This window comes from Lepidothrix coronata, unplaced genomic scaffold (genome assembly GCF_001604755.1).
Source record: "Lepidothrix coronata isolate B3197 unplaced genomic scaffold, Lepidothrix_coronata-1.0 Scaffold2, whole genome shotgun sequence".
Lineage (NCBI taxonomy): Eukaryota > Metazoa > Chordata > Aves > Passeriformes > Pipridae > Lepidothrix > Lepidothrix coronata.
In genome coordinates this window covers 5,631,331-5,645,985 of record NW_016690182.1, presented here as the reverse complement: position 1 = coordinate 5,645,985, position 14,655 = coordinate 5,631,331, and the positions used below count along the sequence as shown (strand labels likewise).

At 47.1% G+C, this 14,655-nt stretch overlaps 1 protein-coding gene across 9 annotated transcripts in view; it reads left to right on the top strand.

Moving 5' to 3' along the window:
• Window positions 1-14,655, top strand: part of MBNL3 (muscleblind like splicing regulator 3) — a 92,399-nt gene that overhangs the window by 51,387 nt on the left and 26,357 nt on the right. For all 9 annotated transcript variants that reach the window (XR_001875142.1, XR_001875143.1, XM_017816811.1 and 6 more), the window contains one exon: window positions 8,618-8,782. Coding sequence is in view for 7 of the 9 variants with exons in the window: in XM_017816811.1 (XP_017672300.1) it covers window positions 8,618-8,782 (165 nt within the window). In the remaining 2 variants the exon portion in view is untranslated. The remainder of the gene's footprint in view (window positions 1-8,617; window positions 8,783-14,655) is intronic.

Genomic DNA, 14,655 nt, shown 5'->3' with positions numbered 1-14,655 from the left:
CTGGATTTGCCTGCCGAGTTCAGTGGTTTGAAGTTATTGGCACTGGCTGTGAGTGGCTGTCACTGGTTAAGGTGCTACCAAAAAGGGAGATGAGGACATAGAAATGCTGCTGTCTCTTTGTTTTTCTCTCCTGCTCTGGTTTGAGCTGTGTAACAAAAACAAGCTTGACAAGCATTTTGAGGCTGCAGACTTTGTAAGCGAGTCCTAGATAAGCATTTTTGAATCCCAGCAGAGCACATCTGATCTTGCAAAGCCCCCTGTCCAAGTGCTTTGCAGTTTTCTACGCACTATTTGAAAGGTCTGGCATGTGCAGTAGGGTTTGGCCATGCTGTGCATCTGTTTGTTCCCAGTGTTTGCATCTGATGACTGTCTCTTACCCTGGTGCGACAGAAGCACTGTGATGGGCTCTGTACTTTTTCAGTACACTGGAGAAATTGTTCAGCTGCTAAACTGCCCCTTCAGCCTGGTTTGTGTCTGTGGTAGGGGTTGGCTTTCACAGACAAAGGCCGGAATGACAAAGAGACTGAGGTGTTACAGGTCTTCAGCAGTGTTTGTTCAGCGATCTCCTCGGCTGGCTGTTGGCAGCTTTTCTTCTGGACTTGAATACATTTGCAGAAATGATGCTGACGTTTTTCTACCTCCTGTCCTTCCTTCCATCTCCCTGCAAAGCACAAATATCCCAGCAGAGCAGTCAAACAGGTGAGACAGGGAGGCTGAAGAGCCGCACCAATGTCCTACAGCCAGGCATTGTTCTCTCTGCTTCCCATTCCTTCTGTATTTTTCCTGCTCACTGGACATGGAGCTAGGCCCTACCTGGACTGAAGTGGTTGTGTTTATCTGATATGATTTTTTAAAAGTTGCAGAGGAATATAACTTTATTTTTTAAGCCCCAAACAGCTACAGTTACTGGCTGGCTTCCCAGGGCTCTGCTCCACAGCTTCAGGGAGAGGAAAACTGGGCAGACTGGGACTGTGCAAAATGCACCAGCCTCCCCTCAGTGGGGTGAACACAGCGTGTCTGCTTGGTGTGCTGTCTTGCATTTGCATGTGCCACTGAGCTTCACTTTGAGCTCTCAGTTCAAAAAACCTAAAACTCTTGTCGTTGCTGCCAAATGTCACCTGCTTTCATTTGGAATCATGCAAAACATCAAGGTTCACTCATTTCAGTTGAAATCAAGTCTAGGCTTGCTCAGAAAGGGCTTGACCTAACATTTATTGAAGCCATGAAATTCAGTTGCTGTGACAAGCTGGGGCTGCCTTGAGAGTGCTGGGAACGCTGGTAGCCCTGGGAGCTTGTGATAGCTATTCTGGTTTTTCCACTGAAGCTGTGTGGAAAGGCAGGTCTGACTCTTGTCCTCTGTACCCTGACAAAAGACATGTCCCTGTTCACCTGAGCAGCCCTGGGTCAGAGCTGACATGCTGCTGCTACAGCTCAGAGCATCGTTCAGAACAGCATAAAATCTGAAAAGGAATTCTTGAGCAACTGCAGTGGAGCTCAGTTGGGCCAAAATAACACCTGGGCTGTTCTTAGCAGTTTCCTTCTCATCTGTCTGCACAGGCTCAGGGAGGTGGCTCTTTGGACCCAGAGGTGGGAGTTTCAAAATTAGGCAGACTTGTCCTAGAGACATTGCAGAACTGTGGCTTCTGCTTTTTTATGGGCCATTTGAATTCTATTTCCAGCAAATTCTGTATTCATGAACTGTACTCTTTCGTGGCTAGAACATGTTTCACAGGGTCTGTATCATCCATACCTGGAAGCTACCAGATTAACCTTAACTCCAGTGTTTTTATCTACATACATTGAAATGGAAGCTCCTTTATGGTAGGAAGTCTACATTGCTTCCCTTCCCTTCAAGGCTGATTGCCATCTGGTAATGCTGACTAGAAGATACATTTTGCTTTTTCTTTTCGGCTATGATATGTTCACAGCGGGATCCTCACCATAACAGCAGTCTCCAGGCTCTCTGTAAATGGGTGTTACACCTGCATTTGAAAATTGTCAGCAACCAGCTGTGCTGTATGTTTTTTGTTGCTGTTGCAACTAACTTCAGACCACGAGTTTCTTTGTACCCAGTGTTCTGTACAATTGTGAGCTCAATGGCAAGTGGGGGTGCTGGCACAGGAGAGGTGCAGAGCATGGAGAATCCTAAGAGTTGTCCTGAGAGGTGCAGAAAAAGCAGTAGAACTGAAAAGCCTTTGAGATGGGTTCTTTCAGATTTGGGAGTCTTTGATGTGGCACAAATCAGCTACCAAACAAGACAGGGAGCCAAGCATAGGATAAACTTTTATGTGACTACCCACAACAGCTTGGAAAACTGAGTTCAGTGGCAGTCTGGAAGGATGTGCTTAGCAGAACTGTTGAGTTTTGTTTTGTTCTGTTTTGAATGACGGAACAGAGAGAGTGTGCTTGTTAAATTGGTAGGGTGCTCTGAGCTGGGAGAAACTACAGACACTTTAGAGAACCAGATGTGGAGTTGCAGATAGTCTTGACAGGTTGAAAAAGTAGTCCATAAAAAGGAGAGCGAGTTCAATAAAAGCAGTACCAAATATGGCATATGAGTGAATCAGCTGCCTGATACAGGATGCAGCGTAGCCGGGTCAGGGTTAGTTCTGGAAAAGGCTTGTTGAGAGTGAGTCAAAAAATGTTGCATTGTTAGAAGGAAAGAAAACGTGCAGGGATGTAAAACCAGCAGTGTCAGCTGCAGGACGTGAAAAAAATCTGTGTACTTGCACAGCACTGCTCTGTCCTGTGTGTGGGAAATTCACAAGTAACAGGTACAAATAAAATAGGTGATCTGTGTGGGGCCATGGGGTGATGTATCACTTCACTACATCCTTATAGACCTGCTTCTTAGATGCTTGTAGGTGGGCTAACAGCCTTCCATGAGAACACATTTAAGGAGTGCTTTGTACGTAATTACACTTTAAAACCTTTCTGTAAAAGTGAGCTGCTCCTACACTGCAAGGAGAAAAGCTTTGCTGTTAAGCAGAAGTTACCTGGTGTGTTGTGCCAGGGTCAATCAATGTTCAAGGCAGGTTGCAAGGCTGCAGTTCTCACTGACTCAGTTGGCAGATTTTTGAGATTTGAGCTTTTGAGATTTGATTAGCCTGTAGAAAGAGCTGGCAGATAAGGCATGTTCAGGGCTGGGCTTTGAACTGCAGTGAGTGGCAGCTGGGCTGCATGAACACCTATTTGAGACGTAACACTCTGCTAATGATCAGGCTGACTTGTTGGCTCCAGCCTCCTTTGTTTTCCAGTTGAAAACATGCTATTTCCATGCTATTTGATGTTGTTTGCAGAGCAGAAGGCGTTTGATCCAGCAGTGAGATGGAGAGCTGTCTCCCTTCCTGCAACGCAGCTCTCTACCTGTGTGGAAAGAGGAGTTGATGCAGCATTGGAGGTGGCTGGATGAGCCACGCGGTGCACTGGAGATGGCAGGATGAGCCACTCAATCCAGCCAGCATTCCAGTTGCTCAGGGACACAGCTATGCAGCCCTGAGCTCTACCCTTTCTGCCTCCCACTGTTGCAGGACAATTCTTGCTTTATGGGCAGTTCTGCAGCCTGTCCTTCACCTGCCTTCCAGATGTGGGGCAGACACCATGATGGTGGAAGTTGTATTTCATGTGTAAAAGCCATGCAAGGCTGTGGCAGGAGCAAGGATCCATAGCTAGGAGAAGGCCTCTGTGTGCATGTGGTGAGTGGGATGGAAAGCAGAGAGCGTTTCATGCCTCAGCATTGGGAGCGACAGGCACTGAGTAAGCAGGGCCAGCACATCTCTGAATGTGCTTCCCCACTGAGTTCCTCTTGGGGAGGTGGAAATCTGCTGCTTCATGCAGAGAATAGTTATGTAGACAAGCTGTGTTTTGGTGCCTGCTTTTGTGCAAAACATGGAAATCCTTCCCTGCCTGGTCTCTTTTCATTCTTTTTGCTGTCAGTCATTGTACATGTCATCAGTGTCTGTGGAAAAGGCAGCACAGTCAGGGCACAAGCCTACTGCAGCCTCTAGTGTGTGAAAAGCCATGTTAGCTTGAAGATTTTCACATGAGAACTGTTGGTGATTGACAGGACATACAGTGCAGTCATTAAAACCAGAAACGTGTCTGGAGCCCCTCACTGGGTCTGGGATTAAAGAGACCATAGCAAACTGCATTACTGGTGCAAGTGTTGGGTTCATGGTGGAAGCCTTGCTTCTGCAGCACAGTTCAACTTCAGCAACCAGTGAGGAGACAATTTGTGCAGCATGCTTAGAGTAGGTTTGTCCAGCCTGGTGCAGTACCCAGCATGCTCTTATTTGCATCCCTCCGAGCTAGGATGCAGATGACAAGGTTCAGCCCAGCAGATAGCCAGGTGTAATGCAGGTTTTTCTACCGGATTTCAGTGTGCTGCCATTAGTGCTGCATTCAAAACATCTGGCTTTGTTGCAGCACATGCTGCTGTCATGTTAGCTGGTGTCAGATGCCAGCCACTTACAGTATACGCCATCACAGCATGACTTAAGTTGGCAACACAGAGTCAATCACATGCCAGCAGCCTACTGTAAGGGTGGGGGAGTGTGTGGGAAGAAATGGGGAGAAGATACTCTTATAAAATCCTTTAATGATTTATATTTAATATCCATTTTTCAAGCCTTGGGAAGTGCAGTCCATATGCTTTTCCCTCCTGGCTGTATTTGGCAAAGAAGCTGATGAATATGGTCCTTCAGACTCCTTCCATTTTGCAAGGAGCCAGAAAATACAGCTATATTTAGCGTGTTACCAAGGCCAGCAGCAGAGTCTGTTACTGGGGAGTGATTCCCTGGCTGCAGGCTCATGTGCCACCCGGGACAGGGTGGGAGTGCACCTTCCCTGCAGTCAATACTCGTGCTGAATTAACAGCAGCAAAGTTCCAGTTACAGGAGGATGGCTGCACCGGTCCCAGTAGGCTCAGCATGCTGCTCACCAACACAGATCAGTCTCTGAGCACTGCGTCCCCTCCTGACACATGCAGCCATGTGCTAAGATGGTGCTTTTTGGTGCAACATTCAGCTTGGACAGTGCCTCAGCTGGTCTCCATGCAGAGTCTGTCCTGTGCCATGTGATAAGCATTTGATGTGCTGGAGCCATAGCTAGTCCCTGCAGAAAAACTCTAGCTTGTACATAAATATGCTCATCTGAAACTTGGGGGCCTCACTCCTGTTGTATTCTTAGGCCACAGAGGTATAAAATGGAGTTGTCCTTATTTGTCCCCAGCCCAGTATCCACGCAGCAGATTTGCTACCAGTTCCCTGTTGCTTTCCCTGCTGTGTTGCAGCTGGTACTGAGGAGTGAAAAATGGCAGTTCTTTTGTCCTTCTGGCGGCTTTCATAGAGCTGAAATTGGTCTAGAAGAGTGTGTGCGTTGCTGGGAAGTACCAAGAACGGTGGGCATTGTGATGGAAGTGTAGAAGAAGGGCTCACCCCACCAGTGTTGGAGTTCAGGGAGTACTAGTGGTGCCCATGACTATAGAGTGACACATATTGAAAGTTGTTTCATACATGGATGTCTAAACTGGGAACATTTTGCAGTCACATAATCAGTTCCAAAAATTCATTGTCTGAGAGATTAAGAACCTACTGTGGTGTTGGAGAGGGCAACTCGACTCAGCTGTGGCTTCCAACCCACCCTGCTGAAAAACAGTGGTTGGTGATGCTCAGGATCAAAATGATGACTAGGAGGAGCTGGGCCGAAGATGTGGGTTTGAATCTGAGTGCAGCAGTGATTCATTTAGTCTTTCTCGAGCCTCAAAGGTCTGACTGACAGCCGTGCTGCACTTCACAGCCTTCGCTCTGCAGCAGCATCTGCACAGCTCTGTCTCTTACAAATACGTGTCCTTGAAACCGTTAGCTCTGTGTGGGCACTGGTTTTGACTCACAGGCTCTGTCTGGAGGACCAAGGCCTCGTGCTGTATTGTGTTTTTTTTGTTGGTAGTAAAAATGTTCTGTTTGTAGAACACCCTCTTGGAATTAAACAAACTGCTTTGAGGAAAAAAAGTAGAACAAAGCTTCACAGTAAGCTGGGGTTGCTGATATCAATGATATTCACAATTTTCTTGAAATAGCAGTCCTTTTCAAGTTGAAGACGACTGTGTAAGCATTGTTTACAAAAAATGGTAGTTCTTTTTTCATCTTCTCCATTCCTGCAGTGTAGAATCTACACAGATTTCTTCCAAATTTGGTAGAAATTAGTGTTTTCCCAACCCAAAACACTTGTGCCAAGTTACAGCCAGGAAGAATTTCTAAGGCTGATGTGTAAGCCCTTGGAGGCTGGAGCTTAGAATAGAGCAGCTGCCTGGCCTTCGACAGCCCACGGCTCTGTGGGGTCTGCTCCTGGTCAGCAGCGGCCCCGCAGAAGCTGTGGAGGTGGGATGCTGCAGATATGCTCTGTGGCTGAACCCTGGGCTCTTGTTGGGTCCCAGGTGATGGAAAGGGCTGTGGAGAGACCTGGTCCCATGCAGCTGGAAAGATGCCATGAGGAGCATGAACCCGACCTGCCTAATGCTGATGCCTCCTCCTCCCAGACTGATGTGGTTATTTCCCTGGGTGCAGGGTCACCTGAGCACCAGCCAGCTGTGTGGTGCCATTTACCCTCACTTCACACAGATGTGAGAAAGTGTCTTTTGATGAAGATTCACATCCACAGGGCCTGTGAGCAATTAACTCACTGCTGGGGCTGTTGGATTGCGGAGAAGCCAAAGCAATAGCATTAGAAAGCCCCTTTCTTTTTGAGGTGGGTTTTTGGGAGCCACTGGGCTCTTTTAGGAGCGGGGCAGAGAGTTTCATTCTGTAAAGGCAGGCTGCTAAAGTTTGGAAGTGTTTTTTTTCCCTGTCCCAGTGGGTTTAGCCCACCACTTCTTGCATTTAATTATTTGCCTTTTGTTTAACTATGATCTCCTTGGAGCAGATAAGAGAGGAGCCTGTTCCCATGATACATGTCAAACAGCCCCTTTCATGCTGCAGTCAAGCTCTGCAGCCCTCTCCCAAGGGAAGCTCTTATCCCCACCAGGAAAGGGGGCAGAGGAAAGCACACAGAGGAGAGCTTGCAAGTCTCAGGCTCCTCTACAGTGACCTGCTCCTTCCCCAGCATGCCAAGAGCCTGGCTGGGGGTTCAAAACCAGCCCCTGCAGTGGGTTATGGTGTTGGCTTTGTGCAGTGGTACTTGGACTGTCCAGTGATTCCACCTGTATGTTTGTACAAGTCTTAAGAATCCCCAGAGGAGCATCCTGGATGCAGGAGGGGCCCATCTGAGGAGGTTCCCACCTGCCTGAGCTCTGGGTGCAGTGGTGTGTAAAAGTTGTACCCCCGTGGTTATGGGGTTACAGCTCTGCTTATGGGGTTACAGCTCTGCTGCCTGTTCCTGTACAGCTCTGCTCCTGCTAGCAGGAGGAGGTACATGGGCTCACCTGATGTGCCATTTTGGAAAGCAAACTTAATTACTGAGAACTCCATGTCCAGCGCTTGAGGAGAGTACCTGGGACAGGCTGGGTAATGGATGGTCCTGTGCCTTTGCTGGCTGCAGGAACCATTAGTTATCTGTCATGGAACAGCTTTGTGGCCTCCAGATCTGGTGTTATTTTAATATGTTCTGAATAGCTCCAAAGAATTTGTTCCTCAAAAAAATTCACCAGTTTTGGGTCAAAGTTTTATAAATAACTTAATGATAAAGTTACATTAAGTGTTTTCATGTGTTCTGTATGCCTCTGTTTCTTGAGGAGGGAATACACAAAGAAGGGGGGGCAAACCCTTACTTTTCAAGAATTATTTAATTTTAATGGCAAAATGTGTTACTAGCTTTCTTACGCAGCAAGCTGTTGATATTTATCTTCTTGTGTCTACTTGCAAACTCTGTTAAAGCAGAGTTTATAGATGTTTTTTAAGTGACGATCTCCATTGATTTGCAGTGATCACATTAGTGGTGCCTCGCTTTTTAGGAGCCACTGGCACCTCCAGTGCTTATGTTTATTGCAGGGGTAAGGAGTCAGTGATGCAACATACCGTGGCTTTTGACCAATGAAAGCATGAAGGGGGAAAATTATTTCAGTTCTTCCTCCTGTGACTGCCAGTTCTCAGCATCTTGGGGTACCTGCATGTTGTGGATCAGAGGTGCTGCTTTACAGAGCTATCCTCTTACTGTTTTACCCAGCGCAGCTGGGGAAGTGGTGGAGACAGTTTTTTTTTTTCTTGCTGTCTGGTTGTCAGGGCCAATTAAGTTGTCTGGTGTTGGGAGGGAGGGGAAAAACAACCCACGCAAGGAAACAGGGAATTTTTGTTGTTGTTTCTGGAACTGTTGCCACTAGCTTCTGAAAATATTGGTGTTTGCATTGAGTTGTTTGGAATTTTTTCTTACAACAATCATTTTAACATCAGGAAGCCTGACTTTTGGGTTTAGCTTGATAGTATTCGCTTAGTGTTACTGCAGGAGAAGTCATGTTGCTCTTCTCTTCACCCGTTATAGAAGAATCACAAAAGAGGCACAGTAGCTACCAAACTGCCTCTGCCTCGATGATTGTGTTGTTCCAGTAACCCAAACAATCCTTAATTAAATTTCTCCAGCTGCCCTGAGTGTTACATTCACTGAAATGCTGTTTCATTATGTTTTTTAGGGCCGGTGTACCCGAGAGAACTGCAAATATCTCCACCCTCCCCCACACTTAAAAACACAACTTGAAATAAATGGACGCAACAACCTGATCCAGCAGAAGACGGCCGCAGCCATGTTTGCTCAGCAGATGCAGTTCATGCTCCCGGGCGCGCAGCTACAGCCAATTGTAAGTTCCAGCAGTGGATCCATCGGGTTCACGCTGCTCCACCGTTCTCTCTGTTTGCTCAGGAGGCCCCAGCCCCCGTGCTTGAGCTCAGGCAGTTGTCTGTGCCGCACAGGGTTGGGCAGAATCCTCCAGAGGGGTGTCTGATGCTACCTCTGCATCTCCTTGCAAGCTGTCTCTCTCTGATAACTGTGGATCAGGTGATCAAGTGGGAGGATCTTACCACCAGGTGCATATTTGACCAGTTAATTTGTGTACATCCCAGAAGTTCTTAGTGGCTCAATTCCAGTGGATCCTATTTTGGATAGTTGTTTTATGCTGGGAGAATGGGGCTGAGTCGCTTGGGCTAGATGTGTTGTACTGGTGGATTAAAACCGGGGAAGATGAATCCTACCCAGACCTTAACACGTTTTATTTCTGGGAGTGAGACCCAATTCACTGCAGTTGTCCCAGCAGAGAGTTTGTCACAGCCTAGCTAATGTCACAGCCCTGTCACTTGCTTTTCACAGTAATGCTGTTTTATACTAAGAGCAGGAAAGATTTGCTTCTCTTCAGGTAGGAAGGGAAGCCTGTGGGAGACAGGTGTTTGCAGAGCAGGTAGTTCAGAGAAACCTTCACTGCCTGTCCTTTAAAACAGGTTTTCAGGCTGGAGAACCCTGTCACAGCAGGGAGAGGATGGCTGGTTGGTGTATCTGGGAGCAGGTGACATTTGTCAGTTGAGTTTTAGGCTGTCACAATGTATATTTTAAGAAATGTCAGAGGTCTTGAAGCAGCTCTTCAGTGCTGACATGAATAAACTGCACTGAGAATTAATTAGGAGTTCTCAGTTTAAAGTTGGGGCTGAATATCTTTCCTGGGGCAATGTGCACTGGATGTGCCGTTGTTGGGTGCTATGCCACATGAGAGGACTGGCTGGATCCCTCCGACAAGCTCTTTAGCCTGAAGGTGTGCACTGTGAACCAGCCTGGTGTCCCACCTACAGTGCCTGGCTTCTCTGCCCGAGTGGAACTCTGAGTATGTCACCCCAGCTTTGAAAAGCTCAGGTGTCTCTGCTTTATTCTCACCAGAGACTGGTGAAGGGTTCTTCCTTGTTGGAGGCTGTTGTGATGTTTGTTTTAAGTGCTTGTGATGGAGGTGTGTTTCAGCAGGGACAGCTGGCCAGTGTCCCTTCATGATGGTGCTTTGCCACCAGACCAGGGCATTTCCTCAGTGTGGCATATTTCTCCTGTCTTTTGTAGGCTTTTCTACCTTCACCATCACTCTGACCATCCTGTGTGTCTGTTAGCAGCTTTATCTTGGCCCTGCCATGTAAGCTAGGAAAATGCTGTTTGTTCTTTCCATTCTGAAGATGGAAAAGTGAGGCAGAAGAGAAAACAGGCCACAGAAAAAGTCTTTAGTTGTGCTGTGCCTTAGGCTCTAATCTGCTGTAGTCTTCGCACCTCTTTTTTGTGGTGTTTAAAAGTATGTGCACATCAGAAGGAAATCCTGAATTCCCACAAAATAGTAGCACTGGTTTCCAAGTCCTGTACCAAAAGCAAACCTTTCCTGTTTGGGGTTTTCCTCTGTGGGGAATTCATAGTGGACAGTCTTTGGCTGGCTGTTTGAAACATCTTTGGGATTTCCTCTTTGCAAAGTTCCCACCTTCCCACTTTGCAATCTAGCAGGTCCAGTACACTCCTGAATTTCACTCCTGCCTTTTAAATTACCTCTGAGACTGAATGTGTCGGTTTGTCTGGTTAGTGCTCTCATTTCAGAGGTAACCTTATCTGATGAGAAAAGTCCCTGGTTTCTAAATTGTGCCATGAGGGAGACATGGGCAAAGAAGAAAAATAGAAATTTGCTCTGCAATGACTGCTCCCTTCCTGCTTTCCCACACTTTGCTCAGAGTAAACGAGCTCGTGGTCTCATTCCTGCTGCCCAACTTGCTCCACACCAATTTCAGGACAAACAAGAGATTGCTCTTTCGACTGCCTTTGATTTCCTGAAGATGTTGTCAGTGGAAGCTGGCTTTGAGAATTTTTTTTCTCTCTAAATGAGAAGGGTGGGGTCTCCTTCTGGCTGCACATGAAATTCTTCAAAGCAGAAAGTATTGTATCAGATGCAGCAGCAGAACAAATCCCATGTGATCAGAAAGCTGATCAACGAGATGCCTGCTTAATTGGGATGCTTGCCAGGGATGGGATTTGGAACAGCGTGCTTAATAGCTCCAAACAATAGCTGAATGCTTAGACGTTTTAAAGTGCGTTTTCAACAGAAAAGCTACCACGTTAAAAAAAAAAAAAAAGACCAAATACACAAAACCCCCCATCAAACCCCAAACAAAACAAACCAGCACTTGACAGAGCAGCTTTTCACCAGTCTTCCTGAAATGGTCTTCAATGTGTGTGTCTATGATCTTGCCTCTAAACATTCACTGCCAGATCTTGCACCGCTGCTGCTGTCCAGGAAGAGCCGATCTTTCTGCTGAGCCAAGAGCCAGGCCCCTGGTGGTGGCTGTTTAATGAAGGTGCTCTCAGAGGAGAGCCATACCCAGGTGGGCTGCCTGCTGCACGCTGCTCAGAGGAACCTACGAGGTGTGAATTAGTGGTTGCTGGCATGGTCTAATTTCTCTGAAGTTTCTGGTTGCTCTCTGATGTCACTGCTCACTGTTCGTGCAGAACTGAGAATCACATGTGTGTTGGGTGCCCGTGATGCATTTTTGAACAGACTGCTTCATACAGCACTTTAAAATGAGTCAGGCAAGAACACAGAGCAGAGTTTTTGCTCGGCATGGTGTATCTGTCTGGGAGAGACCTTGGAGAGATCATATAGGTGCCAAGTAGGAAGATTCTCCTAAAAGTTTTGACTTTTAAAATTCCAAATTCACTTTGACTGCTGGCTTTGGTTGATATGTGCTGGAAGCCCTCTAGGCTGGTTTTGCCTCTGTTTCTGCTAGACTGTTTAAAAGTCATGTTGAAGGTGGATAGAGCTGGGCTCTGGCATTGATAGGAAGAGCCATTTTGGTCAATGTTGTGTCTCACGTCTCAGATACGGTCACTTCGTGCCCTATCTCGCCAATGCAAGATCACTCAAAAAATGCTGCACCCTGGGTCTAGTCCCCACTCCATTCTGCTTTATCCCTTTGCAGCAGTGTGACCCTGGGTCTAGTCCCCACTCCATTCTGCTTTATCCCTTTGCAGCAGTGTGACCCTGGGTCTAGTCCCCACTCCATTCTGCTTTATCCCTTTGCAGCAGTGTGATATAGACTTTTGGAGGTGGCCACGGAGGTGCTTCAGCACAGGGTCCTAATTGACATGGTGGAGCAGGGCAGTGGTTTGCCAGGTGCTGCCGCATTAGTGCCTGAACATGCTGTTGGTGGAGCACAGCAGTGTTGACACACCTGCCCTGCAGCTGCCTCTGCTGCTGCCTGGGGAAGCTGTTTCCTCTCTCTTTGTTTTCAAGCTCTTCATCTTTTCTTCCTGTCAAGGTCTTTGTAGCCAGGACTGTCCTCACGGCTCTGGGTCACCTATGCCTCTGAAGACAACTCAGACTTTAATCCAGCTCTTGATCCCCTCCTGAGGCAGTGGGATCCTGCTGCCACTCTTTGGTGCTGATGGAGGGGTTAAAGCAGAGAGTGAGCAACCTGCTTGGCCAGTGATGCTTGGAACAAGTGCTGGAGCTGATTTCAACAGGTGCTTTGCGCAGGCATTTGTTCTATGCAGCAAAAACCTGATCTATATCTCAGCCTCTAGTCAAAGGCACACTAGGAATGAATAAACACATGTACCCTGGCCCACCCAGGAGCTGGTATCTGCCAAGAGACAGTGCTGTGGGGCGTTAACACCTGTCTTTTACACTAGAGCAGCCCACAAATGAGAGATCCTTTGAGCTGAGTGTGTCTTTGCAGTCTGATTGGGGAAACGAGCATCTGTGGTGGTAGGTAGCTGGATCTTTGGCTGGTCGGATTCATTCCAGCATGCTCAGCCTTCACATGGGAGGGTGTTTTTGCAGCCAGCCCCATGCAGTTACATTGGAGGGGAACACAGGTTTTTGCTTTTGCTTACAGCCTCAATTATGTTTTCAATATCAGGGTCTTCAGTCTTGTCAGTACAAGCTTCTTTATCATCATTTTTATCACCAGACTGTAAGCTGCCATTGTTTTTTGTGTGCTTTCCATGCATAGCTGCTTAGCAGTGACCTGTCTCCCCTCCTTCAGGCCATCAACACCTCCATATTTACAGTGGGTCTCTCGTTTTCAGGCTTTCCCTTTTTAGGGTCTGAGGTAGCTCAGAATCAACACTTCCTGGCTGAGATGGGGCTTGTGTTTGACAAAACACCAGCCGCTCCTCTGCCTTCCTCTTCACACCCACTCTGTGTTTCTTGTCTAGCTTTAGCACAATTTCTGCTAGGCAAATTGAATGCAACTTCTAGTTTGTTAACAAAGTCAGCTGTTCCAGGTTCTGTCATCACCGGTGGTGACAAATACCCCTCTCTGGGATGGTGTCTTCTCTCTGCTCACACTTTCGACTCAATGGCTTCCATGCTTGGGATTGGAGCTCAGAGCTGTCAAAGCCCCCTGAGATGTATTCTGACAACATCCATTTCAGCTTTCTTTTTATTATTAATATTCTTGCAAGTATTTTCATCCTCAGTAAACCAGTCTTGTGAGCTGCTACCAACCTGAACCCTCTGCTGCTGCACTGTAACCTGTTCCCCCTGCTCAGGAGTTACTGGTAGCATCTGTGTCCTACAGTTAATAAAAGTTAATTTGCAGGGAAACCTGTCCCTGTATTTCCTGAATTTGCAAAAGGTTTAAGCAGGGCAGCAGGTGTAAATGGTGATACTTTCAATCCTTCTGTTTTGCCCTAGAGCACACCAGCAATTAAGTTGAGAGTTTGTTTTTTTAGTGTACAGTTATAGTATTACTCTGTCAGATCTCCTGGCTGTGTACAGTTGTGTTTTAGCCCCTGGTGGGATGTGGGAAAGAATGGGAAGGGTAAAAATGAGAAAATTCATGGGCTGAGATAAAGACAGTTTAATAGGTAAAGCAAAAGCTGCACACAGAAGCAAAGCAAACCAGGGAATTCATTCACCACTTCCCAAGGGCAGGCAGGTGTTCAGCCTTCCCCAGGAGAGCAGAGCTCCATCATGCATAACGATGACTTGGGAAGACAAATGCCATTACTCCAAATGTCCCTACTTCCTTCTTCCCCAGCTTTATAAGCTGAACATTATGCTGTAAGTTGAACATTATGGGTCAGTTGAGGTCAGCTGTCCCAGCTCTGTCCCTTCCCAGCTCCTTGTTGCAGTCAACTCGCTGGTGGGTGGGGTGAGAGGCAGAAAACCCTTTGATTCTTTGTAAGTGCAGTAACAAAAACACCCCAGAATTATCAAGACTGATTCCAGCACAAATCCAAAACAGACCCATACCAGCTACCATGGAGAAAATTAACTGTATCCCAGGCAAAACCAGCACAGCAATCACAAGAGGTGGACACAAGACATGTTGAGGAGAGCAGTGCTGTTTGGAGTAAAAATTACAGTTGGGTTCTGGCTGCAAGGAAGAAATTTGCTCGAATTCCCTCAGGACATGGGAGACCTGCACAGACGTAGAGGAGAGAATTGGCTGGCAGCATCCTTATTACTGGTACTGATGCATGAGCCAGACTGGATTTCCCAATCCAAGACAGGCAGCCGGGTCTGGCAATGAGCACAGCCCATCTTTTCCCCTCATCAGCCACAATAAATACAGAGCTCCCTGGTGCCAGCTCACAAAGGAGCAGTTTTCAGAGTGCTTAGCGCTCTCCAGACTTGAAACCCCAGTGCTTCTAGGTTTAATGTGTTGAGTGAGGTCTGCTTGTTCTCTGGCTGCACACCCGCTTGGCTGCCGAGTGTGA